The following is a 24,201-nucleotide window of genomic DNA, read 5'->3' as shown; positions in this document are numbered from 1 at the left end:
CCCTGTAAGTTTTCCCTTGACCTACACACACACACACACACACACACACACACACACACACAGGGTCAGCGCTCCCCTAAATAAATAATATGCAATTTAAAATAAGTACTGTGCTGGGGACACATGAACCAGGTGCAATGTGCACACCCGTAATCATGGCATCTTAGAGGTGGAGGCAGAAGGATCAGGAGTTCAAGGTCATTCTTGGCTACATAGGGAGCTTGAGGCCAGCTTGGGCTACAGGACACCAAGCCTTAAAACACACAAAACAAGAAGTCAAATACGTCAAAAGTCAGTTTCCCACTTCCTACTTTGTATTCCAGTTTGGTTCAAAGAAAAGAACAGAGCTGGTATGTGTGCATCTGTGAGCACGAAGGGCGGACATTCTGCCGTCACATGGTTTCACTGACACGTTCTAGTATGGAGACCCAGGTCTGTGACAGGCTGCGTCTGTGGAAAGCTGTCCGGGGCTCTATGGTGTGACGGCCACACTGGGCAGGATATCACATCGGAGTTCGGCCCTGAGGGAATCCTGTGACATATACAGATGGAAGAATAAGACCACTGTCTGAAGGGAAACTGAGGACAGGTGAAGAAGCATTTGGGGGTGTTCTCCAGTCCCCTTGGGGACTCCCTCCACTGAGCAGCACAGGTGAGCCTCGGGTCTCCCGGCCCTGTGGGCAGAAGGGCTCGGATCTGCTTCAGGCAGCTGGGGAGCCGGCCCTGTGGTTTTCTTCTCAGCATTTGTCCTTGGTCTCTGGCTTCTCGTCCATCACATCTCTGAAGCCCAGTTTCTCCAGTGGCTCTGGGGCCATCAGCTGCCTGGAAGAGAAAGACGCTGCCATGGGACCATGCTCTTATGTTCACTCATCTACCCAGCCTCCCGCACCCCATTTTAAAACAGAAAAAGACCCAGAGAACAGGGTCCTCCCCACAGCGTGAGGAGCCCACAGGCCATGTGAGCCCCAGTGTCCCTTCTAGCCACACGATCAGCCCAAGTTCTCAAGGGTGGGGCTGAGGATGTAGGTAGACGCAGATAGTACATGACTCCATGGGGGTGAGCAGAGCCTGGGAGAGCCGAGGCTAGGTAAGTGTCCCCATAGTTGAGTAGGACCAGGGGTAGGAAGAGAAGGGCTGATCAGTGAGCTCCAGGCTGGCGAGACTTTGTCTCCAAGAGTGGGAAGGGTGGCCTCTGAAAAACAAAACCCAGGGCGTACAAAACACACACACAGCCAAAGGAATGCTTCCAATGTGCCTCTGTCTCCTAAGGGAAACCTAAGGGAAAAATGTTTGCAGCGCTCTGGTGCCTTCCTGAGGGCTCAGCCCCGACTGCCTGTCCCAGCCCCCCTCACTCCAGACACACTGTGCAGGATTTTCACATCCTCCAGTCACCTTTGCCTCTGGAGTGGGGGCAGGAGGGCTGTAAGGTCAAGGCTGGGCTGCAGAGGCCAGCCCCTGAGGTTACCCAAGCCCATGAGGCCTAAGGAGGGCTACTTCAATTTAATTTTTATTTAATCTTTTTCTTTTTTTTAATATTCTGCCTGCATGTATCCCTGTGGGCCAGAAGAGGGCACCAGATCTCATTACAGATGGTTGTGAGCCACCATGTGGTTGCTGGGAATTGAACTCATGACCTCTGGAAGAGTAGCCAGTGTTCTTATCCTCTGAGCCATCTCACCGGCGCCTAATCTTTGTTTTTCAAGACAAGGTTTCTCTGTGTTGTTCTGACTGTCTTGAAACTTTCTCTACAGACTAGGCTGACCTTAATCTCACAGAGATCCACCTGCCTCTGCCTCCCTAGTGCCTTGATTAAAGGTATGTGCCATTACTGCCCAGCGTTTAATTTTAATTGATTTATGCATTTGTGTGTGTGTGTGTGTGTGTGTGTGTGTGTGTGTGTGTGCGCACACATGCTAGGTCAGCTTGAACTGTATGTCCGACGATTTCATTCCCAACTAACCTAACAAAATAATGGACCAGCCAAGCATGGTGCCATACACCTGATACACCCACCATCCTAACACTCAGGAGGCTGAGGCAGGAGGACAAGCATGGTGCCATACACCTGATACACCCACCATCCTAACACTCAGGAGGCTGAGGCAGGAGGACTGCCAGAAGTTCTAAGCTAGCTTGTGCTATTAGACCTTGTCTAGAGAATTAAAAAAAAAAAAATCCAAACCCACCAACCAAACAAAAAAAAAAACAAAACAAAAAAATCTTTCCACCACAAAACAAAACCAGAAGCATCTTTGTTTGCCTGCACTGCCTAGCTCAGGTCCCTGTAAGTCACAGAAGTGGGCGGGCCCTTCCTTCTGGGCTCTAAGGCACCTGTTCTACACAGTGCTAAGTATGGCACAGATGCATGGAGACTAGGAAGTCCAAAACTAGTTCATCCCACTGACAACAGACAAGAAGTCCCTCTGCTTGTCCTGCCCAGAAGCCTTGCCCATAGACCAGTTGCTTCCCCAGGGGACCCCAAACCAGCCACATCATCAGAACAATGATAGGTAGGAGACACTATGATCTGTGCCAGGTGTGAGAGTCAAAACAAGTCTGCTCAACTTTTTTCTTTTTTGGCAGGGGGAATACTGTGGGTAGAATCTGGGGCCACACATACTCTGAAATGTATTACTACTGAGTCACACCCCAGTCCCTCACTGGGGGATTCTGGACAGGCGCTCTACCACTGAGCCACACCCTAGCTCCTCACTGGGGGATTGTAGGCAGGAGCTCTACCACTGATCTACACCCCAGCCCCTCACTGGGGGATTCTAGGCAGGGGCTCTACCACTGATCTACACCCCAGCCCCTCACTGGGGGATTCTAGGCAGGGGCTCTACCACTGATCCACACCCCAGCCCCTCACTGGGGGATTCTAGGCAGGGGCTCTACCACTGACCTATATCCTCACCCCTGTTTTTTCTCATTATTTTGAGATAGGATTTCTTTTTTTCGAGACAGGGTTTCTCTGTGGCTTTGAAGCCTGTCCTGGAACTAGCTCTTATAGACCAGGCTGGCCTTGAACTCACAGAGATTCACCTGCCTCTGCCTCCCAAGTGCTGGGATTAAAGGCGTGCACCACCACTGCCCGGCAAGATAGGATCTTAATAAATTTCCCAGATTTTTTTTAAATGTTTGATTTTATTTTTGTAAGATTTATTTATTATGTATCCAATGTTCTGGCATGTATGCCTATGCACCAGAAGAGGGCACCAAATCCCATTATAGACTATTGTGAGCCACCATGTGGTTGCTGGGACTTCAACTCGGGACCTCTGGAAAAGCAGCCAGTGCTCTTAACCTCTGAGCCATCTCTCCAGCCCTCCAGATGGTTCTTGAACTCATTCTCTAGCCCAGGCTGACCTCAAACTCTCCATCCTCCTGCCTCAGCCTCTTGGGCCGAAGGCATGACAGGCCTGAGTTACGGGCCCCAGTATTGACCTCATTTGCTGCATTTGCCCAGCTTGTCTGTGAAAACCTCTCCTTCTGCAGACACCAAGACATAGGGGCTGAGCCAGGGGAAAGCAGGAGCCTGCTCACATCCTTATCCCCAGGCTGGTGTCACTCTGGTCCCTCTTCTAAAGCTCAGCAGAGCCAAGAAGAAATTCTTGGCCACCTTCTGAGGCTACAGGCAGTCACCCAGAGGCTCTGTGGCGGCCATGTGCCACCTGGAGGCAGCGAGATCAGGACAGACTCAAGCACTGTTTGCAGTGTCAGGACAAGGCCTAACAGTTGGTTGTCCCCACTGCCAGAGTCAAAACCCCCCAGACTGTAACCCCCACATGCCTACACCTCAGGGACTTGTCTGGGTTTGTCGAGCAAAGAAAGCAGGCTTAAGTGGACCACTGGCATCTCGCACCTTAGCGACTAAGGTGCCTGAATTCCTGTGTGTGCAACTGCAACAGACCCCTCCCCTGGGCAGTGACACACTACCTGCTTCTTCATGCTCATGGCTAGAACGGCTCTCATTCTAATGCAAAGCTCCACGGAGCACTATTTTTGTTCTGTTTAAACTTGGGGGAGTGCAGGCATCGCCATCCATCATTGCTTAAGTCTCCTATTGTGCCCGTTACATTCCAAACAGCTTTCAAGGGAAGGAACGAGGCAATGCATGTTCTTACGGGCTGAGATCGTGAAAGGCATGAAAACCTGTTGGCTCAGTCAGCGCTGCTGTGATGGACGATTCTGAAAACTTAATGAGAGGGACAAAGCTCGGAGGAATGGGGCCGTGGACGGGGCTGTCACTCACAAAGGGGTTCCCAGGGCAGCTTGGCAGCCTCCATGCCACCTCACCTGCTAAGCTGTGACTTCTTCCAGCAAACATCGGCCACTGGGATGTGGCTGGGAAGATAAAACAGACCTGAGTTCTTTCCCAAGAACCCACATGAAGAAAGCTGCGTGTGCTGGTATGTTTACAGTCCCAGCACTGGCAGGCAGGAATGGGAAGATCCGTTGGCTTGCCTATGGCCAGCCTAACCTAATTAGTAAACTCCAGGCCAGCAACAGACCTTGTCTCAAAAACTACAGTGGGAACTGGGGAGATGGCTCAGCGTCTCTTGCTTGCTGCTCGTTCAGAGGACCAGGGCTCAGCTCCCAGCACCCATATGGTGGTTCACAACACCCAGACACACACCGAGGGATCAGAACTCAGGTCCGAATGTGATGGTGGTACTCGCCTTTGCATCCTGCACATTAAATACTCTTTAGATTCATTTCTGCACAAAGCATTTTCAAAATTCTTGTCGCGGAGACACTTCATGAATTTTTCTTTAAAGCTTTTACATTCACCTAGAAAGAAAAGGAACACAGTGTCCTGTTTGCAAAGAGAAGGCCTGACCGGCTCACTCGGCGGCCTTGCTATGGTTTCCATCAAAATTCATTTCCTTCCTGGGCTCTGGATGTGGGATAGAGTGCATGCTTGGAATACAGTCCCCTGGGTTCAATCCCCATCACTTCAAAACAAAACACAAAACAAGGAGTGAAGAGATGGCTCACTGGTATGAACACCGGCTGCTCTTGTACAGGAAATGAGTTTGGTTCCCAGCACCCACATTGGGCAGGTAACAAATGCCTGCAACTCCAGCTCCAAGGGATCAAACACCTTCTTCTGGTCACCAAGGGTACACACACATCATGTATACACTCTGATGCACATGCATCCACTCTGATGCACGCGCATAGACTCAGATGCACACGCATCCACTCTGATGCACATGCATAGACTCAGATGCACGCGCATCCACTCTGATGCACACGTATCCACTCAGATGCACACACATACACATAAAGTTAAAAATTTTTTAAATAAATTTTAAAAATGGAAAATTCCCCAAAGAAATGTTGGTAAAGAAATAATCTAAGGAGATTAGATGGCTCAGTGGTCAAAGGTACTTGCTACCAAGACTGCCAACGTGAGCTTGATCTCCAAAACCCATGTGGTAGAAAGAGACACGCCCCTGCTTCCACAAGTTATCCTTTGGCCACATGTGTGCCATGGCACACCCTCAAACACACTAAATAAATAAATATAATTTAAAAATACAATAATCTTTAAAGCTGTCTCTGGAACATCACAGCGTCAACAGCATTTTGTAGGGTTGTTTCTGTTTGTGGTAGGTTTGGGGCTTTTTTTTTGGTTTGTTTGTTTTCTTCTTATTTTTCTTCTCTTTTCTTTCTTTCTTTCTTTCTTTCTTTCTTTTTTCTTTCTTTCCTTTTTTCTTAGAGCTAAAGACTGAACTCAGGGCCTCTGTTTCTGTGCCTGCTAGGCCCTTGTTCATGAGACTATTCCCAACCCTCTCCGGGTTATTTTTGGTTTTTTTCCTTCACAGGCTCCAGTTTTCCAAAAGGACATTATCTGTAGACTTCAGTACTGTGAATGGCAATCCTCTGGGCTGGAGCCACATCTCAGAGGTGGAGCACTTGCCAGCATGTGCCAAGTCCGGGTTCCAGCCCCAATATTAGATATCAAAACGCTTTTTGAAAATATTTCTTTGCCTAATGTTCACTGAAGACCCAGAGCCTCAAGCTGGGGAGTGAGGGTGGCTCCTGGGCTGGCAACAGGGAAGCCTAACATCGAGTCCCGGTAGTATTCCGAGAGTCCCGTCACCATCCTGGTTACATAAGATCCAAGTCTGAGCTCTCAGTTGGAAGGACCATGCCATGACAGGTGGCTCTCTGAAGTAGGAATTCTCAAGACTCAGTTTCCCTGCTTGCACCCACAAAGGGCTCTGAGCATCCCCAACCACACAATCTGAGAGGTCGCTGGAGCTCTAACTACTCTGCACTCCTAGGTCCAGTACCTCAGACTCCACCCACCAGATCTAGCGTCCCAGGTCCTGGTACCCAAATCCAATAGACCTGACTCCGCCACTGAGGTCGATCCAGCACCCCACATCCTGGTTCTCAGTACCCCATCTCTGTCATGCACATCTAACTTCTCAGACAGTGCACCTAAATCCAGCACCTCTGACCCTAGCACCCAGATCTAGCATCCCAGGCCCTGCCCCCGGGATCCAGTACCCCTGAACCTGCCATCTATCACAGAGAAACAGCACTCCAGACTCTGCCACCCAGACTGAGAGCCTAAATCCAGATCCAGCACCCCCAACCCAGTCACCCAATTCCAGCGCCGCTGACCCTGCTATCCAGAACCAGTATTCCTGACCTTGCCACCCACATCCAATACCCCTGTCACCTGTCACCGAGAAACAACATTCCAGACCCTACTAATCAGACTCAGCACCCCAGACGCTGCCACCTAGACTGAATACCCCTAACCCTGCCAACCAATCTCGGGCCACCGGTAGCCTGAGCCTCGCCTCGCCTCGCCTCGCCTCACCGAAGTGGTCCAACGGGAAGCTTCCTTTGTCTGGGGGCCGCGGCTGGAAGCTTTTGGTCCCGAAGTTCATTGCGGTCGACATGACGGCGGAATCAAGAGCAGTGCGCAGCGGCAACGCAGGGCGGACGGCCGAGCACCGAGCAGGCCAGGGAAGTGCCGAGCTGGTCGAGCGGTGGGCCTGCCCCTCCCCACCCTGCCCGCTCCTCCCGTCTAGGCCCCGCCCCTACCCGTCTAGGCCCCGCCCCTACCCGTCTAGGCCCCGCCCCCGCTGTGCTCTGATAGGGCGCAGTGGTGGCCGCAATCAGGAGATTTTCAGTCCCTCTCTCTGCAAAAGTCCTGCCAGCTTTTGTTACCAAAGAGCAAACAAGGCCGGATAGGTGCAGCCCTTTGCCCGAGGACACCAGTTTGTGCCCCGGGTTCTTCATCCCATCCAGTTGTCTGCCAGGAACTGAGTTTCCCATATGCGCAGAGGGTCTAATCAAGGCAAGAAACACACAAAAGGAGGGAGTGGCTAGCTTCCTGTGGGTGTGGCGACACAATTCCACAAACGGGTTTTACAGTTAGAAATTAAGGCAGGGTATAGTGCTTCACACCTGTAGTCCCAACTGGGGAGGCTGAGGGAGGAGGATTGCCAGACTTTTAGGCAAACCTGGGCTACACTACTCAAGTCTCACAAAACAAAACTGCCCGAAATGGCGTCTTCTATGGTTCAAGAGACTGGATGTCTGAGCTTTAGGTGTGGGCCATTAGCCCCATTGTGGGCTGCTGTCCCTGCTGCCTGCTCCAGGGAGTCCAGGTTGTCCCCCACGCAGACGCAGCCTCTGGGGTATTCTGTCAATCTTGGGGAAATCTGGATTGCTAAAAGCAATGCTTCTCCTGGGCCTCCACTTCTGGTGGTGTTCTCACCATGTGTCTGTGTCCAACCACTCCTTATATGAGGCCACTACCACATAGGAGTAGGGCCATCCCAATAATAGCCCTGGCTGTCCTGGAACTCTCTCTGTAGACCAGGCTGGCCTCAAATTCAGAGAGCTGCCTGTCTCTGCCTCTTGAGTGCTGAGATTAAAGGTGTTAACCACCATGCTCACCTCATCGGAAAAATTTCAGCCTCAGCTGCTCAAAATCTGCCGTGACATTATTTCAGATGAGGTCATCAGGTCCTGGGGACTTGGGACTGTGCCGTGTGGATTTGGAAGGAATGTTACGTGGTAATGGGATGCAGTCAACTGACTTGTTATAGCAAGAACACCTGTCCCCAGAACCCTGCTTTCCAGCTGACAGAGAAGACCACTTGCTCCCTGCCTCCCAACACTGGCTGTGATTGTGGGATGCTGTCCATCATTCCATCTCAACCACAGATGGTCTCTGTGTCACACAGCCATCCAGACTCTGGCAATGAGCATCAGTGGGCTCCCAGCAGCCCCAAGGAGCTGCTGACCCTCTACAATCCTCTGATAGATCCCAACATCACTAATAATTCTCAGGGGTTGCAGAGAGGTGGTTGGCCAACAGATCTTTAGCCTCACCCCAGCGCCCACCCCTTTTTACCTTGCTGGACCCCCCTCCTCCATAGCCATCCATTGGTCTCCTTGCTGAATCTCATGCTGGCTTCCTGTGTGGGAGTTTGGATGTAGCTTCCAGTGTCCAGACATATAGACTGCCTTGCAGAGGGGTACCACCTCATTAACCCAAACCTCCTAGTTCAGTTTACCTCTCAGGAAGAGGCCTGGGGAGGTGGCTTAACAGGCAAGAGTATTTGCTATACAAGCATGAGAACCTGAGTTCAAATCTTTAGAGCCCATAAAAAAAGAAAAAAAAAGTCACCCGGCCTAAAATGCCAACACTGTCACTGTAAGGGGTTGGGGCGTGCTGACTGCCAGCCTAGCTCCAGGGTCAGCAAACAACTTGTCACAAGGGGATAAGGTGGACAGGACGCCTGACATGGGGTACACACATACACACATATGTACACATATGCCACACACACGTGCACACGCGCGCGCGCACACACACACACACACACACACACACACACACACACACAGAGCACAAGCAGGGAGACTCCAGAAGGAAAATTGTTCTTGTCATATAAACAACCCTTTCCCATCTCTCCCATGCCTGGAACCAGACTAACACTGAGTTAGTCTTTTTTTTTTTTTTCTTTAGCTGTGAAGAATGGTGACTTTATGACTAAGCAAGCAGCCCTTTCTGCTTTAAAATAAAGGCCATCTCTATCCCTGAGGTCGCAGGACCTCGGTCAGGCAACCCTGAAATACCAAGAAAACAGGCAGGGACTGGTGTCTGGGCTGTGACAGCAAGCTTTTAATCCGCATTCCTAGGAAATGGGTACTGCCTTGTAGGAGCTTTTTTGGTTGTTGTTTGTAGCTCTGGCTGGCCTCAAACTCACTGAGATCTCCCTCCTAAGTGTTGTGTTCACAGGTATGCACCAGGACACCCAACTATTTAGCTGAGGGAGGTGTGTGTGTGTGTGTGTGTGTGTGTAGTTGGATACACCTGTGTAGGCCCGAGCAGGATGCTAAGCATCTTCTTCCATATTGCTTTAAGGTGGGGTCTCTCCCTGAATTGGAAGCTCAACATTTTTTTGGCAAAGCTGGTTGGCTAACAAGCTCTCAAGATCCACTTGTCTATGTCCCTCCCACAGTCAGTGCTGGGGTTACTGACATGTGCAGCCATGCCTGACTTTTTATGTGGATGCTAGCAGTTCAAACTCAAACCCTCATGATTGTGTAGCAAGCACCCTTACTTACTAAGCCATTTCCCCATCTTTTGAGACAGAATCTCTCACTGACTCTGGAGCATCCTAATTCAGGAGACTGGCTAGCCAGTAAACCCCAAGGATCTGCTAGTCTGACTGGTCATCATTGGGAATGCTCAGGTTATAGGTTTTCCATACCCCCCAACAGGTTTCTCTGCCGACGCAGTAAGGCAGATCAAGCCAAATTAAAAAGTAAAAGATCAGATATATTCAAGCAAAGCAACTCCCGGGTGAGTCCTCTGGCTCACCTCTGAGATCTCTGCCAGAGATCTGGGCGGGGGAAGGGACAGGAGAAAAATCACATAGCCTATCACATAGAAGGAGAGGGCTTAAATACCATGTAGGTTGGGAATGCTGACTAGTCCTCCACAAACTGGGTTTGTTCCCAATCATGGTAGGTGGGGGTTTGAGAAGCTAGCAGCCTAGCGGGAGGAGCCACGCCACTGGGAATGTGGAACTGGACTCCTAGCAGCCCTTTATGAGAGGGCAGGGTTTGGAGAGAGAATTGGGCCGAGCTGGAGAGCCAACTGAATATCATGTACCAAGCATTTGGCTTTCCTAAGGATGCTGGGGATCTAAACCCAGGTCGCCATGCTTGCAACGGCAAGTACTTTACCAAGGAAGCCATCTGTCCAGCCCTGAGATGTTTCTTTTTTAATATATAACTTTCAGTTTATGTGTCTGAAAAGTGGCAACAGAACTCCCAGCTTTGACCTGATGTTGTACTACAGCAGCCCACTCAGACCGACGACCGGAGTGTGGCTGTGTCCTTCGACTGTGTTCTACACTTAGGTTCTTCCAGGTCACCCAGGTTTCCTCCCAGTATCCCCCACAGTGCCTCTAGAGCCAAGTGTGGGAAATACAGACCCCTTCCGACCTTTCTCATACCAACACAACATCGTATTACATGAAGGACATACAATCGGGAGCATCTTGCGTGGCCATCTTTGGTGGATACTCACCCACCTCCCCATCAGGTCAAGGCCAGATGGAACCTGAGCCGGGAATCAGAGCTCTGCACACACGATTGCTCAGGGCAACTGTCAGCCTGGCCCCAAGTAAGTCTGATGAGAACAGACCCTGGGTGGATTGAGCAACCGTGCTGGAGACAGTTGGCGCCACACCTTTGCAGGGTGTGGGGGAAATTCCATAAAAACTTAAAAAGGGAACAGCCCGGGGCTGGAGATGTAGCGTAGTAAGACTAAGATTTAATCCCCAGCACTGAAGGAAAAAAAAAGAACAGCTACAGGCATGACAGTGCCTACCATGCCAGCCAGCACTCTTGGGGGGAGGAGTTAATGGTCAACCTGAACTACACATAGACTCTGTCTCAAAACCTTGGAAGTGGGATGTAATTCAAGGTGCCTATTTAACATATCAAAACGGACCTGGCCACCAGGTTCTCCCAATATTCCTCAGTCCCTACCTGTGACAGAGCATATAGCTGACTCCCACCCCAAATTTCTCCAGCCTAGGGGTTGGGATGCCCTTCCCTCAGCTGCCCTAACTTAGATAATCCAGCGATTTTGATGACCTGGTTCTTTTTCTTTGCTTTGCTTTTTTCTTTCTTCCTTTTCTTTTTGTTTTGTTTTTGTTTTCCTTGAGACAGGGTTTCTCTGTGTAGCTTTGGAGCCTTCCCTGGCACTCGCACTGCAGACCAGGTTGGCTTCGAACTCACAGAGATCTGCCTACCTCCTCTGCCTCCCGAGTGCTGGAATTAAAGGCATGCGCCACCACCACCCAACAACCTGGCTCTTTTTGCCTACCTACCCTTTCCTCTCCTGGCTCTCCCCTATCCCCTCTCCTCTAACCCCTCACATTGCCTAGCTCAGGATCATGGATGCTCCTAGATGTCCCTGTCTCTGGCTATGCTCTCCCTCCTATCTACAATAAACCTTCTCCAGCATGACCTAGAGGCAGTCATGTCCTTTTGATATTTTTTTTTCATTCATTGAGCACCTGCCTGGAAGCCCCCAGTGAGGGGCTGAGAATGTGCCACAGTAGCAGAGCGCTTGTCTAACAAGACCCTGGGTTTGAATCCAACCTCCACAAGAAAAGACAACAAACCCTGCACCTTGATGCAGGCATCCATCCCTTTGCTCAGAATCTACTCTGCAACATCTCTTGCAGGTGTGCACAGTACCAAGTCTCACTGTACAGGCCAAGCTGGCTCAGAGCTCGCGATCCTCCTACCTTCGCCTCCCCAGTGCTGGGATCGCAGGTGTGCCCACCTCCCTCTGCTTTACCCTGCTTTTCACTCTGCAGCAGGCTAGGAACATGAATGTTCACGCCCACCGTGCCCAGCCCAGCAGAGGAGGCCCGTGTCTAATTCTGGGTACACAGTCATGTTAAAAAACAGCATTAATGTATGATGAATTGAGGGACACACCGGGCTCAAGGAAACTGCAAGGTGACTGATACTTGCTAGTTTAATCGCGGTAAGGGCCCAGACACATGCCAAAACACATCCGAATCTGTTTAAAATCCCTCTCCCCACCTTTTTTGTTCTCAGCTCTGGTGGGTGGAGCCCTGGGCCTGGTGCATGCTCAGTGAGTGATCTGCTGCTAAACTGTACCTAGCTGCAGCCCAGATTGTGTGTGCTATGCATGTGGATTTGTGTGTGCTGTCATGTGGATTTGTGTGTGCTAAGCATGTGGACTTGTGTACGCTATGCATGTGGATTTGTGTGTGCTATACACGTGAATTTGTGTGCACTACACATGTGGATTCGTGTGTGTTGATAACATTGTAAGTGTGTGTGGGGGTACCCATGAAGACTTGTTTTCTATTCCCAAACCCATGTAAAGCTGGGTGAAAGCATGTGGTATGCACTCATTGTCACAGCACTGAGAAGGCCGGGACAGGACAACCTCTGCTGACTAGCTGGGCAGCCAGTCTAGCGGAACCGGTGAGCTCCAGGCCAGCGAGAGATCCTGTCTGGATACACGAGGCAGGGCTTGGGAGATGGCTCAGGGGCTAAGATGCTCACTGTGCAAGTTTGAGGATTCCTAGATTCTATGTAAAAATGGATGTGGTACCTTCCACGGGTGTAATCCCAGTGCTCCTACAGCGAGACCAGAGGTGAGAATGGGAGAAATCCCAGAAGCCCTCGGGCCAGCTAATCTGTCATATGCAGCTGCAAAAAAGAGACTGTCTCAATAAGGTGGAAGGTGAGAATTGACACCAGAGGTCATCCTTCGACCTCTACACACATGCTGTGGCACATATGTACTTACAATCACACACATGAACATGTACATGTGGACACACAACACACACACAGACTCTTTCAACTGGGCATGGGTGCACACTAACAATCTAAACCTAGGGAAGGAGAGGCTGGAGGATTAAGAGTTCAAGGTCAGCCTCAGTCACGTAGTGAATTTAAGGCCAGCCTGAGATACTTGAGTGGTGAAAATCCTTTATCAAATAAACAACAACAAAAATCCTTCCCCTAAATAGCGCTCAAGCTAGCTGGGTAGTGTTGCCCATAATTCCAGCCCTTGGGAGGAAGAAGCAGGAGGATTTAGGCCACACCAGTCATGGCACAAACAAGCATGGATGCCCCAGCCTTCCTCTAGGGTCTCCGGAAGGAGATGCTCACATAAGCCTGGACATCAGATCACTTTACTCACCCAGGCAACTTTGGGGTGACCTGTGGATCTTTAGGGACTCTCATGCTGGCAGTGAGCTCATGTCTGCTCCTGGAGGGGTTGCAGACTCCAGCCCCGACCACCCTGACACCTCTCCTGGCCCAGCCTGACTGGCTTCTCTACATCTATTCCACATCACATTGTCTCTGACAGTCAGGCAAATCTCAGCTGCAGTACAGACTCCATAAAACACCATCTGCCTTGACGTCCCCCACCTCCAACAATGCACGGTCAATGGCAAACGGAGTTACACCAGTCTTGCCCTGGAATTGTGATGGCACGGTCCCGCTGATCCCTCTGCCTCTGATTTCCACAGCCCTGACTCCCGGCCAAGGCTGGCACATGTGAGTGCTCAGTAAGTGCTCCCTGCAGCAATTATGCAGATTTCCCTGGTTGGGTTGGATCCCTGCCTTGGATGCCCAGTTAAGTGGCTTTGGCAACAGTTGAAGCATGGCCCAGACATCTACAGTGGTGACAAGGAACTGTCCCAACCCAGGCTCATGCTGTTCCAGGGAATAGAGGTGCTAGGGTCACAATGCAGGTGAGATGCAGTCTAGGTGAGCTTTGCTCCACAAGTCATACAGGGGAGCAAGACCTGGGTGCAGGAAGCAGGGATGGCTTCTGCTTCAGCTCAGCATTTGTGCAGGGTGTGGATGACACCCCAGGGGGCAGGCCCCATGGTGAGGGGCCCTACTGGAGGTCGGGGGCGGGGGGTGGGGGGAGACTCCAGGTGCCTCATGTTGAGGCAGGCTGTGGAAAGGAAGCAGCCCAGCTACTTCTGGTGCCAAAAGTCACCCGCCCCGCACAATCCTATCTCACGGGGCACCTCCTCCCCAGTGAGGCCACCAGGGTTTAAGAGGCAGGCTTAAGGCCCAGACAGTTGGGGCTGTAAACCTGGCCACCTGCTGTGTCTGTACACAGTCTGCTGGATGGCCTCTCAGTGTCTGGGTGGCCCTGCCCCTTTCTGCAGGCTGTGGAGTGAGCTCCCTTGGCTTCTGAAGACTCTGACTGCTTCTGAAGGCCGTTGGCTTTGAGGCCCTTAATGGCTGCACAGGGCATTCATTGTTAGATAGAGGTCCTGCTTCTGGAGGCTCCAATCTGATGACTCAAGAGACTCTTCAGAATGAGGAAGCAGTCCCCAAACCCACAAGTTCCACTTTGATGAGAAGACCACGTAGAACTAACAGGTTCCCAGAGAACTAAGGACAGAGAAGACAATGGACTTTGACCATTTCACTGGAACCTGGGGGCACACGGAAGGGTGTGGACATCTTGGAAGCTTGACCCTGAATGGTCCAGACTTGGACAACCTGTGACCAAAAAGCCTCGGCTCTGCACCTCCTACAGAGGTTCTTTTGGCTCCAACCCCAGGTTCCCTACCACAGAGGCGACCCCACATTTCACACAGCCTGTAGCTTTAAGTCTCATGCTGGGCTGTACCCTGCGAACTGCTCATTCCACATTCTCGGGGTGGTGGGGTGGGTGGGGTGCCGGCACGCCCTGGGGAGGATGGCTATAAGGCACGGGGATCACGGGGCCCCTGGAGAGCTGAGGGTTTGCTCAGCTCAGCTGTTCACATGACTCTGCTGCTCCTGGGTGTCTCGGGGATCTTGCTGCTTCTGGGGCTATGGGGGCTGCTCCGGGGCTATGCCCAGCATCGCACCCTGGCCCCTCGGTGGCCCCCTGGGCCTCGCCCTCTGCCGTTCCTGGGGAACCTGCATTTGCTGGGTGTGACCCAACAGGACCGGGCACTGATGGAGGTAGGGTAGGCAGTCCTATGTCATCTCACTGCCTGGATGGTGTCTGTGTTCCAACTCCGACAAGGGAAGCCAGTGTGGGATACAAGAGCCCAGAGGCTTGTCCCCAGAGAGGTAGGAAGTTAACACGTAACCTAGGCTGGAGATGTAGCTCATTCTAGTGTGCTTATTCAGCATGCACAAGGGCCTGGTTCTATGCATGCACTGCAAATAAGCAAGCAAGCAAGCAAGCAAGCAAACAGCGGGAAGCTCAGTCCAGGGTCATGGCTCAGGAGTGGTGGGCAGGGTGGGCTCCGGGAGGCATGTTTGTAGGAAAGCCTGCATGGGACAGTGAGAAAGAAGCTGGCAGATGTATCTAGAAGCGACTGAAATGGGGTATGGTTGCAGATCGTTAGGCAGTGACCTTATTTGAGGGGTGGGGGAGTGTCACTGGAGTATGGGTTCTCCCCAGACCCAGAGGTGAAGGTATGCTGGTTGCACTACCTCTAACCAGGACTGACAGACTCAGTGGGGTGGAGGTCCTTGAACTTTGTCCAGGGGACTCTTGTTTGTCGAGAAGTGCACACACCTGCAGACCTGACTTGAAGTGGCTCTGTCCCCACCTTTCCTCAGGTGGATCAGGCTAGACTCCACGTGGCTTCAGGCACTAGGTTCAGGGGTTCAGGTCCCACTTCAGGTTTGATTCTAGGTAGCAGATATTGGGCAGGCCCAGACATGGATCTTGGTGAGACAGGTACAAATTCAATTCCTGCTTTTTCATTTTCAGGGTTTTTGTTGTTGTTGTTGTTTTGTCTTTGAAGTGGGGAGATGGCAGTCTGAACAGTACCCGCTCCTGGGGAGACTGAAGGGTTTCTTGGGGTGGTCCCCTCCAGCTGGAAAGTCCACAATACTGTTGTCCTGCTAATCCGAGCTCTTGGAGGGGAGGTGGGGGTTGCCTCTCTGACGTCTGTCTGTCCCTCCCAGCTCTCAGAACGCTATGGGCCAGTGTTCACAATCCACCTGGGATCTCAGAAGACTGTGGTGTTGTCAGGCTACGAGGTGGTGAGGGAGGCCCTGGTTGGGACCAGGCATGAACTGGCCGACAGGCCCCCAATCCCCATCTTCCAGCTCATCCAGCAGGGCGGGGGTAGGTGGGCACTGGGATGTCCTGACAGATGGGGGGGTGTCTTGGCCTCTTGGGCTGGTGCTGGGGAGGAACAGGATCAGTCCATGGCAAGCCTAGAGAGGTATGACCAACGGTAGCCTCTGAATGGGAGGGGCCTGGAGTTGAGCCTGGGCCCCCCCCCCAGTTGGGTCCCCTATTCCCTGCATGCATCATCAGGATGGGGAGTGACTGACTCATGGCTCATCACGGTTCATGTCTACCCAACAGGCATCTTCTTCTCCTCTGGAGCTCACTGGAGGGCAGCTCGCCAATTCACGGTGAGGACACTGCACAGCCTGGGGGTGGGACAGCCCCCCATGGTGGACAAGGTGCTGCAGGAGCTGGCCTGTCTTAAGAGGCAGCTGGACAGCTATGGAGGTGAGTGGGGGACCAGGCTGCCCTTCCCTGGGATCTCTGCCCACCTGAGGCCTGTTTTCCTCCCCGACCTCCAGGCCAGCCCTTCCCCTTGGCCCTGCTGGGCTGGGCACCCTGCAACATCACCTTCGGACTCGTCTTTGGCCAGCGCTTTGACTACCAGGACCCTGTGTTTGTATCCCTGCTGAGTCTCATTGACCAGGTCATGGTCCTGTTGGGGTCACCTGGCATACAGGTGAGAGGCCACCACACCACAGGGAATTGAGCCCCTGTTGAACTAGGGTGTGTGTGTGTGTGGTCAGGGCTGGTTGGTACCCAACACTTTCCCTCCTTGCCCAGCTGCCAGCTTTGTCACCCTTTGGACAAGGAGCCCTGGGACTAGGGAATGTGGCTTCACTAGTAGAGCATTTGCCTAGTGTGCACAAAAGCCCCGGGTTTCAGGCCCAGCACCAGACACCTGCCATCCCAGCACTCTGGAGATGGCGTCAGGAGGGTCATAAATTCAAGGTCATCTTCCACTACATAGTGAGTTTGAGGGCAACTGAAGCTACAGAGATCCTGTTTCCAAAGAGAAAACAAAAATAAAAAGCATTGGGTGACATTGGCCAAAGACAGACATTGGTTGGCATGTCTTGCATGTGAACCAAGCCTATGCTCTCTGGCAGGCCTTAACAGTATTGTGGGACCCATGTACCAGAGGTCCCCACACCCAAGCACCACTTATTTATTTAAACTTTATGTGCATTGGTGTGAGGGCGTCAGGTCCCCTGGAACTGGAGTTACAGACAGTTGTGAGCTGCCATGTGGGTGCTGGGAATTGAACCTGGGTCCTCTAGAAGAGCAGTCAATGCTCTTAACCACTGAACTATCTCTCCAGTCCCTTTTATTTAGTTTTTGAGAGAGGGTCTCTCTGAGTAGTTGTGGCTGTCCTGCAACTCTATATAGGTCAGGCTGGCTTCGAACTCACAGAGATCCACTTGTCTCTATCTCCTGAGTACTGGAAACTAACGATGTTCTTGACCACACACTCCTCATCACAGAAATCATGAAAATGAGCCTTTCCTATGTCCAGTGCCCTAAAGTTTAAAGAGTTCTGGCTTTGGGCCACCATGCTGATAACTGAATCCTAGAAGACACGCAGCAACCAGCACTCGGCCCTTACAGTTGGGCCCTGACTCAGGATGGGGCTCCATAAGGGGTAGGGAGAACAGTTACTGTGATGAGCATGCTCTTAGCATCCCACCTGTGCAGTCAGAGCAAGCAGTGAGTTCAACTTCAGAGCACTCCCTGAGGGATGGAGAGGTGGGGTCCCCCTGGATAGCTCGGGCAGTAGGGATGGTCCCTATCACTTTAGAGTAATATGTGCCATTTCCCACCAGCAATTGCCAATGTAGGGGCTGCTGGAATCCTGAATACCTACTGGCTGTAGCTGTAAGCTACAAATTGCCCCTCCCCAAGACCTATGAGCCCCCATAGCCGTGACTCCTTCCCCATGGTAGCTATCCCTCCTCTGCCCTTCCCTTTCAGCGATGATAGAAGGAACATGTCCCTAAGCAGTCATTACTCTTGGTCTTGGCACAGCCATCCAAGTACCTCAGGTCACCTGGCTCCTTTCTGAATGCCCTGAGATTCCCTTCTGGCCCCTGGACTTCCAGGAGGGTGTAAGCCTTCAGCACTGTTGGCCTGGTGCCCTCTTGTGGCCAAGGGCAGCATTGCCTGGTGCACCTGCTGCTAGACGGATTGGCTTGCTCACAGAGACTGAATTCATCACCTCACCTCTACCCCACTCCACTGTCCCTTCCACTCTCAGCTATTCAACACCTTCCCCCGGCTGGGGGCTCTGCTGCGGTTGCACAGGCCGGTCTTGAGCAAGATCGAGGAGGTGCGCGCCATCCTAAGAACTCTGCTGGAGGCACGGAGACCACCCTTACCAAGTGACGGCCCCATGCGGAGTTACATGGAGGCTCTGCTCCAGCAGGGCCAGGTGTGGACAGGCCAGGACTTTCCTAGAGACCAGTCAGGGGCTTAGTGGCCCCAGCTCGGGGGAGGGAACTACTGAGGGTTCTTTTCCACCTGCTGGAGACCTCTGGGAGTCTCAGTCTCCTCCTCTGTGAGATTGGCTCCTCAAAGTCCCTGGAATGGGCACTGGGGCTGGGTGGACCCTTAGTAAATGCCCGTTCACTGCCCCCACCCACCTGACTTCTACCTCATTCTCTGGGGTCTAGGACTGGGGTGTGTCCACAGGTTGGGGTTGGATCCCCAGAGCTTCAAGTCCATTTCTAACCATCTGCCCTGCAGGAGGATGACCCTGAGGACATGTTTGGCGAGGCCAATGTCCTGGCCTGCACACTGGACATGGTCATGGCTGGAACAGAGACCACAGCAGCCACACTGCAGTGGGCAGTCTTCCTAATGGTTAAGCACCCACATGTGCAGGGTGAGAGTCACCCTATGGAAGGGGGTTGGAACCCTGAGGGGGCAGGGAGGGGTCACTCATGCAACACCACCCTCTGGCCTAGGCCGCGTGCAGGAGGAGCTGGACCGAGTGCTGGGCCCCGGGCAGCTACCCCGGCCGGAGGACCAGCGAGCGCTGCCCTACACCAGTGCAGTGCTGCATGAGACCCAGCGGTACATCACACTCCTGCCCCATGTGCCCCGCTGCACAACTGCTGATATCCAACTGGGGGGCTACCTGCTTCCCAAGGTGCCGTCCTACTTACTTCTTTGCTCTGACGGGGTGGACAGGGGACTTCCTGGGTCTCATACTCACTTGTCCAGGTGGTGGAGGTGGGAGGCAGGAACTCCCCCAGGTGGCGCTCTGCCCCTTCCCCTCCCTCCAAGCAGATCAGCCTACCTTGGGACCCCTCTACCCTATAGGGCACCCCTGTGATCCCTCTGCTGACCTCAGTGCTCCTGGACAAGACGCAATGGGAGACCCCAAGCCAGTTCAACCCACACCACTTCCTGGATGCCGATGGGCGTTTCGTGAAGCGGGGCGCCTTCCTGCCTTTCTCCACTGGTAACTTGCTGGCCCTCAGCCTTCACTAGCTCTTGCTTGCCCCTCTCCCCTCCAGGAGCAGGCCTGGCACCCTACACGGTGCTTTGGTTTCTCTTTCAGGCCGCCGGGTCTGCGTTGGAAAAAGCCTGGCCATGACGGAGCTCTTCCTGCTGTTTGCCGGCCTCCTCCAGCGGTACCATCTGCTGCCCCCACCAGGCCTCAGCCCCGCAGACCTGGATCTGCGGCCTGCCCCAGCCTTTACCATGCGGCCACCTGCACAGACCTTGTGTGCAGTGCCTAGATCCTAGGGTGCTTGCACACAGCCAGAGCCTCGCTGCCTCTCCCTCGGGGCACACTGCAGGCTATGGTGTGGTTGAAGCGTCCTTACCAATGCATGATGGGCAGACAGTGCCTACTATGTCCCTCTGGACCACAAGCTGAGTACCACAGCTTTTACGTCACAGTGTACAGTGGGACCAGGCTGCCACGTTTGACCACTGGAGGTTGGAAGCTGGCCTTTCATCTGGGCATGGGGGGTGTAGATATGTCTCCTGCTTAGCCCAGCAGCCCTACCTTGGCTTGATATGGTGCTCCAGAAACCTACCTTCCAGGCTCCTTCATTCAGAACCCTACAGACTGTTCTCCACTCTGGTTCCCGAGGCAATCAAATCCCCAGAGCACGGACTAGGCCTTAGTTTCTTCATTGTTCTCCTCCCCCACCAGAGCCTACCATTGGTTATACCAGCTCTGCACAAGGCCATAGGGGTCCCCAAACTCAGATACCTGGTATAAAGCCCTTTTCACAGTTCCCAGTGTACCCTCCTATCTCTCTAACTAGGCAGAACCTGTCAGTCACAGTTCGGGGTGCTCCACCTTTGACCGGAACCAAGGGGATCCCAGGGGATGCCTGAACTTGACCACAGGTGACATTTCTGTCCCCTTCTCCTGCGAAGACTGACACTCTGTGGTGACCTGGGGCAAGAACATGTGGCAGAAAAGAGCATCTCCCAGCTGATTTCCTGGGAACCCCTCTCCCAGGTTCCTAAAGCCAGGTCTCACTGACAGTGAGGGACCTACCACGTTTCCCTTTCGACCTGGCTACCGGGAGACCCATGGCTCTTAATCCTCCTGGCTACTCCCTTCTTTGTGCTGTTGTTTGAATTCCTTGTTTCTCTGTGTGCCCATTCAAGGCTTTAGAACGTGCAGACTGATAACCCAGCTGCGCGTGTCTGTTGTGACAACATGCCAACTCCAGCAGTGCCTTCTTCAGCAGTATCCCTGTAGCCCCTGAGACAGCCACAGACAGTGCAAGGCTTCCCCAAGTGCGGAAGGGCAGGGCTCGATGCCACCAGGAGTGGGAAGAGCCAGCTGGGGTAAATGTAAGACCCAGATCGTGTGACACTTGGGTCCCTTCTGACACCAACAGTCTGGTGATTGGTGGTGAACGGGACAGGAATGAGTCCCCCTTGGGCTCTGATGTCACACTGCCTTGATGCTAGACCCAGCCAGGGCTTCAAAGTAACTAAACCTTAAGTGACAGAAGTGTCTGATGGATGCAGGACAAGGCTGGGGACAGGGCTTTGTAGGTGAGATAGGGTCTGAGTACAAATAGCCAGATTGCCTGAGACCCATGACCCAGGGAAAGGTGTACACTTTGGCCGGCTGCCTCTCTCCCACATGAATGCAGAATTCTGCCACTGTGCCCAAGTGATACAAGCCTACCACTTTTTTTTTTTTTCCCAGATAGGGTTTCTCTATGCAACCCTGGTTGTTCTGAAACTCACTGTGAGAACCAGGCTGATCTCACATTCAGAGATCTGCCTGCCTCTGCCTCCCGAGAGCTGGGATTAACAGTGTTTTTCACCACTGCCCAGTTCCATCCTAACACCTTCCCAAGACCCAGGGACAGCTCAGCTCAGGGACACTTCACTCAAGTGACCTGGTAGAGTCTGCAGCCCGGGGGCTACCCCAGTGCGCACCCTCTCTTCTGCCATGTGGCATCTTTTCCAGGCAGGAGAGCAGTGAGACCATGTGCTTAAGGCGTTAGGGACTGGATCGCCCTCTAGTGGCAGAAGGATCTGAACGGAACCGCGGCTGCTCTCACAGGCTCACTTGGACCTCTGGGCAGCCGAGGGCAGCTGAGGGCAGCCTGGCCTTAGCCCAACTGGCTCTGGTTGGCCATCTATCTCCTCAGTGTGACGCAAGTCCTGTCCACTTGGAGCTGGGAGTGGGCGGTGGAACTCTGTCCTCTTGGGCCTTGCATCATTCAGAGCAGCTGTCACCATCCAAAGGAGACCCCTGAGAGATTGGGCTGGTTAACATTCCATGCAGGGAGGGTACCAGTGTGGGAGAGTCACCTGACCCACCTGAGATCCCAGCCACCATTCCCTCCTGCCTCTTCAACTGTGGGCTGCAACTCTACTCGGGCAAAAAAATGTCTGGCAAGTCAGACATTTCTCCGCAACCATCAAAAATTAGAAGTAAAATATGTAGCCTGGGGTTGGAGGCGCACACCTTTAATCCCAGCACTCGGGAGGCAGAGGCAAGTGGATCTCTGTGAGTTTGGGGTCAGCCTGGTCTACACAGAAAAACTCTGGTTAGAAAAACCAAAAATAAATAAACAAACAGTTAAACATGTAACAAATCCTGTTTCCTGGTGTCACATAGCACAACTTCCCTGTAGCCTTGGTTCTGAGCACACATGCATGTTCAGAACCACCGTGCATACCCTCCTGCCACATGACCTGAACATACCATGTATACCCTCCTGCCTCAAGACCTGAACACACTGTGCATGCCCTCCTGCCGCATGATCTGCAACCTGAAACACCCTGGCTCGCGACCTGATGCTATCAGTCTCAGGGCTTTAATTATTTCTTTTGGTATTTCAAGACAGGGTTTCTGTGCAGTCCTGGCAGTCCTAAACTCAACTCTGTAGACCAGGCTGGCCCCGAATTCAGAGATCTGCCTGCCTCTGCCTCCTGAGAGCGGGGATTAAAGAGTCTCAGGGTTTAAGACAGTTTATGGAAAACAAGCTTTCAGTATTTTCCGTCCTCCCCCTCAGTTCTCAGCAACAAGGTCGCACATCTGTGGGCTGTGCTGCAAACTTGTTTTAATCTTTAGTAAATGACAAAATTAAATATATTCAGAATTGCTTTAAAATAAATTTCTTATGATCTAGTAGATAATATGTGATCTGTACACCTCTTTTATATAGCTTTATCCCAGGGGTGTGTAAGTTACTCTGATGCCCAGGGGTTGAGTGAGAGACTCTGAAAGCTGTGGGCTGGATGGCCCGGGAGGCCGAAGACAGACCCTGCATGGCTCCCACACAGAACCCAGTGAGCTCAATGCTCACTGAGTTGGACTTGCACCACATCCTCTCTGGCCGGTCAGTGCCCTACATGGCATCTATGGATGTTTCTTTATGGTCCCCAGGAAATTCACCCAATGAGAGTCGGTTATGTGCGCTGACGGTGACACGGGTCCAGACACAAATGCTTAGTCATTCTGCTTCCAACACGCGGGCTGAGACAACCCAGTGAGAAGGAACTGGACCTAGCTCCTGACACTGAGGGACAACACGTGGTTGCTGAAAGCCAGTCGGGGTCAAGGGGCAGCAGCCTCTAGTAGCTCCTGGCGGCAGGTCCAGGATCCTCACTCCAAGTCCCCGGCAGGGCTTTCCTGTAGGCAGGTGAGTTGTTAGGCTGTACTGCCGTGGCCCTCAGATTGAGTATGTAGGAGATCCACCATCTCCACACCATCGGGAACCCTGGCTGATGGGGAAAGCCGGCATGGGCCAGTCTCTGAGATTTCATTCATAGAATCTGTTCACAGCCACTTTGGGGCCACACACGTGGGAGTGGCACCTGGGAGCTGTTTCTGGGAGACCATGCTCAACTCTCAAGGCACCAGGACTGTGTATAGGGGTGTGTGTATGTGTGGGTCCTTCCTGGGACTTTGGAAGGAAGTCCTCAAGGCACATGACCTTCCGGTAACCTGCTTGCTCCCACAGCCTCGGAGGAGGTAGCCAGCGTGTCCTCGGGACCCAAGGCCGCCTCCTCCTGTTAGGAGAGCAGCTGCAGCACCTGCCGGAGGCGCTCCATCTTCCCCAGCTGCGCATCTCGGGCCTCGGTGTCAGCCTCATCGAGCTCCCGCATCAGGGCCTCGGCCTTCTGGACTGTCAGCTCACGGGCACTGCCCTTCAGGCCCTCGAGGTAGTCCAGCAGGGTAGAGAAGTGCTCGTCAGGGATCTGGGGGGAAAGAGGACAGTGCTGAGGGCCGGGGCATGGGGATCCTGAGCAGTGGCAGGGACCAGGGTTCCTCCCCGTGCCGGCCTAGGCGTCCAGCTTACACTGTCCTCACGATGGGGTCTCCAGCAGAGCTGTGTGCAAGTGACCCCTCCCCGCGACCACCCTGCTGCTACTTTGTCAGGCCAAGAGGGGGACATGATGGAAAAGAGGCCAGTGTGCCGGCATGACCCTCCTGTGCTTCAGGCATTCCCTATATAAATTTTAGAAACTTTTTCTTGGCTCAGGCTGGCCAAGGGTGACCCCAAACTCCTCCTCTTTCTCCCTCCCTCTCCCACAGCAGTGCTGTGGTTCCAAGTGTGCACCTTCACACCCAGTTTGTGCTGGGCTGGGGACGGAACCCAAGA

At 52.8% G+C, this 24,201-nt stretch overlaps 3 protein-coding genes across 8 annotated transcripts in view; 1 reads left to right on the top strand and 2 right to left on the bottom strand.

The window, feature by feature from the left end:
• Nucleotides 1-292: 292 nt before the first annotated feature.
• Nucleotides 293-6,998, bottom strand: Cox19 (cytochrome c oxidase assembly factor COX19). Of its 2 annotated transcripts, none has more exons than XM_048436937.3 (3): nucleotides 6,842-6,998; nucleotides 4,637-4,791; nucleotides 293-822 (listed from the first exon to the last, which is right to left on the bottom strand). In XM_048436937.3, exons 1-3 carry the CDS (start codon nucleotides 6,921-6,923, stop codon nucleotides 403-405), a joined length of 657 nt encoding a protein of 218 aa, XP_048292894.3. In that variant the 5' UTR covers nucleotides 6,924-6,998; the 3' UTR covers nucleotides 293-402. The 2 variants fall into 2 exon arrangements, with proteins under 2 accessions (XP_048292894.3, XP_085539338.1); XM_085683212.2 differs by having other exon boundaries at nucleotides 293-818; nucleotides 4,676-4,791.
• A 7,800-nt stretch (nucleotides 6,999-14,798) lies between these two features.
• On the top strand, nucleotides 14,799-22,188 carry Cyp2w1 (cytochrome P450 family 2 subfamily W member 1). Of its 3 annotated transcripts, none has more exons than XM_085683221.2 (9): nucleotides 14,799-15,035; nucleotides 15,991-16,153; nucleotides 16,400-16,549; nucleotides 16,624-16,781; nucleotides 18,357-18,530; nucleotides 18,845-18,983; nucleotides 19,066-19,250; nucleotides 19,424-19,565; nucleotides 19,665-22,188. In XM_085683221.2, exons 1-9 carry the CDS (start codon nucleotides 14,898-14,900, stop codon nucleotides 19,850-19,852), a joined length of 1,437 nt encoding a protein of 478 aa, XP_085539347.2. In that variant the 5' UTR covers nucleotides 14,799-14,897; the 3' UTR covers nucleotides 19,853-22,188. The 3 variants fall into 3 exon arrangements, with proteins under 3 accessions (XP_085539347.2, XP_048292882.3, XP_085539350.2); XM_048436925.3 differs by having other exon boundaries at nucleotides 14,800-15,030; XM_085683224.2 differs by lacking the exon at nucleotides 15,991-16,153 and having other exon boundaries at nucleotides 14,800-15,030.
• Nucleotides 22,189-22,639: 451 nt separating this feature from the next.
• The window catches only part of Chlsn (cholesin), a 100,638-nt gene continuing 99,076 nt past the window's right edge, over nucleotides 22,640-24,201 (bottom strand). For all 3 annotated transcript variants that reach the window (XM_048436936.3, XM_085683281.2, XM_087903354.1), the window contains one exon: nucleotides 22,640-23,797. In XM_048436936.3, coding sequence (XP_048292893.3) covers nucleotides 23,612-23,797 — 186 coding nt within the window. In that variant the 3' untranslated portion in view covers nucleotides 22,640-23,611. The remainder of the gene's footprint in view (nucleotides 23,798-24,201) is intronic.

Source organism: Myodes glareolus, chromosome 2, assembly GCF_982192425.1.
Source record: "Myodes glareolus chromosome 2, mMyoGla1.1, whole genome shotgun sequence".
Classification (NCBI taxonomy): Eukaryota; Metazoa; Chordata; class Mammalia; order Rodentia; family Cricetidae; genus Myodes; species Myodes glareolus.
The sequence above is the reverse complement of the archived record's forward strand: the minus strand, read 5'-3'. Positions and strand labels throughout refer to the sequence as shown.

Bases quoted from the DNA above. Each gene is read 5' to 3' on its own strand.
- Cox19 (XM_048436937.3), bottom strand. From the start codon at position 6,923: ATGTCGACCGCAATGAACTTCGGGACCAAAAGCTTCCAGCCGCGGCCC. The intron at 4,792-6,841 runs GTGAGGCGAGGC...TTTTCTTTCTAG, and splicing joins CTTCCCGTTGGACCACTTCG to GTGAATGTAAAAGCTTTAAA. The intron at 823-4,636 runs GTGTGTGTCTGG...TTTCTCTTCCAG, and splicing joins ACCTGAGTTCTGATCCCTCG to GCAGCTGATGGCCCCAGAGC.
- Cyp2w1 (XM_048436925.3), top strand. From the start codon at position 14,848: ATGACTCTGCTGCTCCTGGGTGTCTCGGGGATCTTGCTGCTTCTGGGG. The intron at 16,154-16,399 runs GTAGGTGGGCAC...TCTACCCAACAG, and splicing joins GCTCATCCAGCAGGGCGGGG to GCATCTTCTTCTCCTCTGGA. The intron at 16,550-16,623 runs GTGAGTGGGGGA...CCCGACCTCCAG, and splicing joins GCAGCTGGACAGCTATGGAG to GCCAGCCCTTCCCCTTGGCC.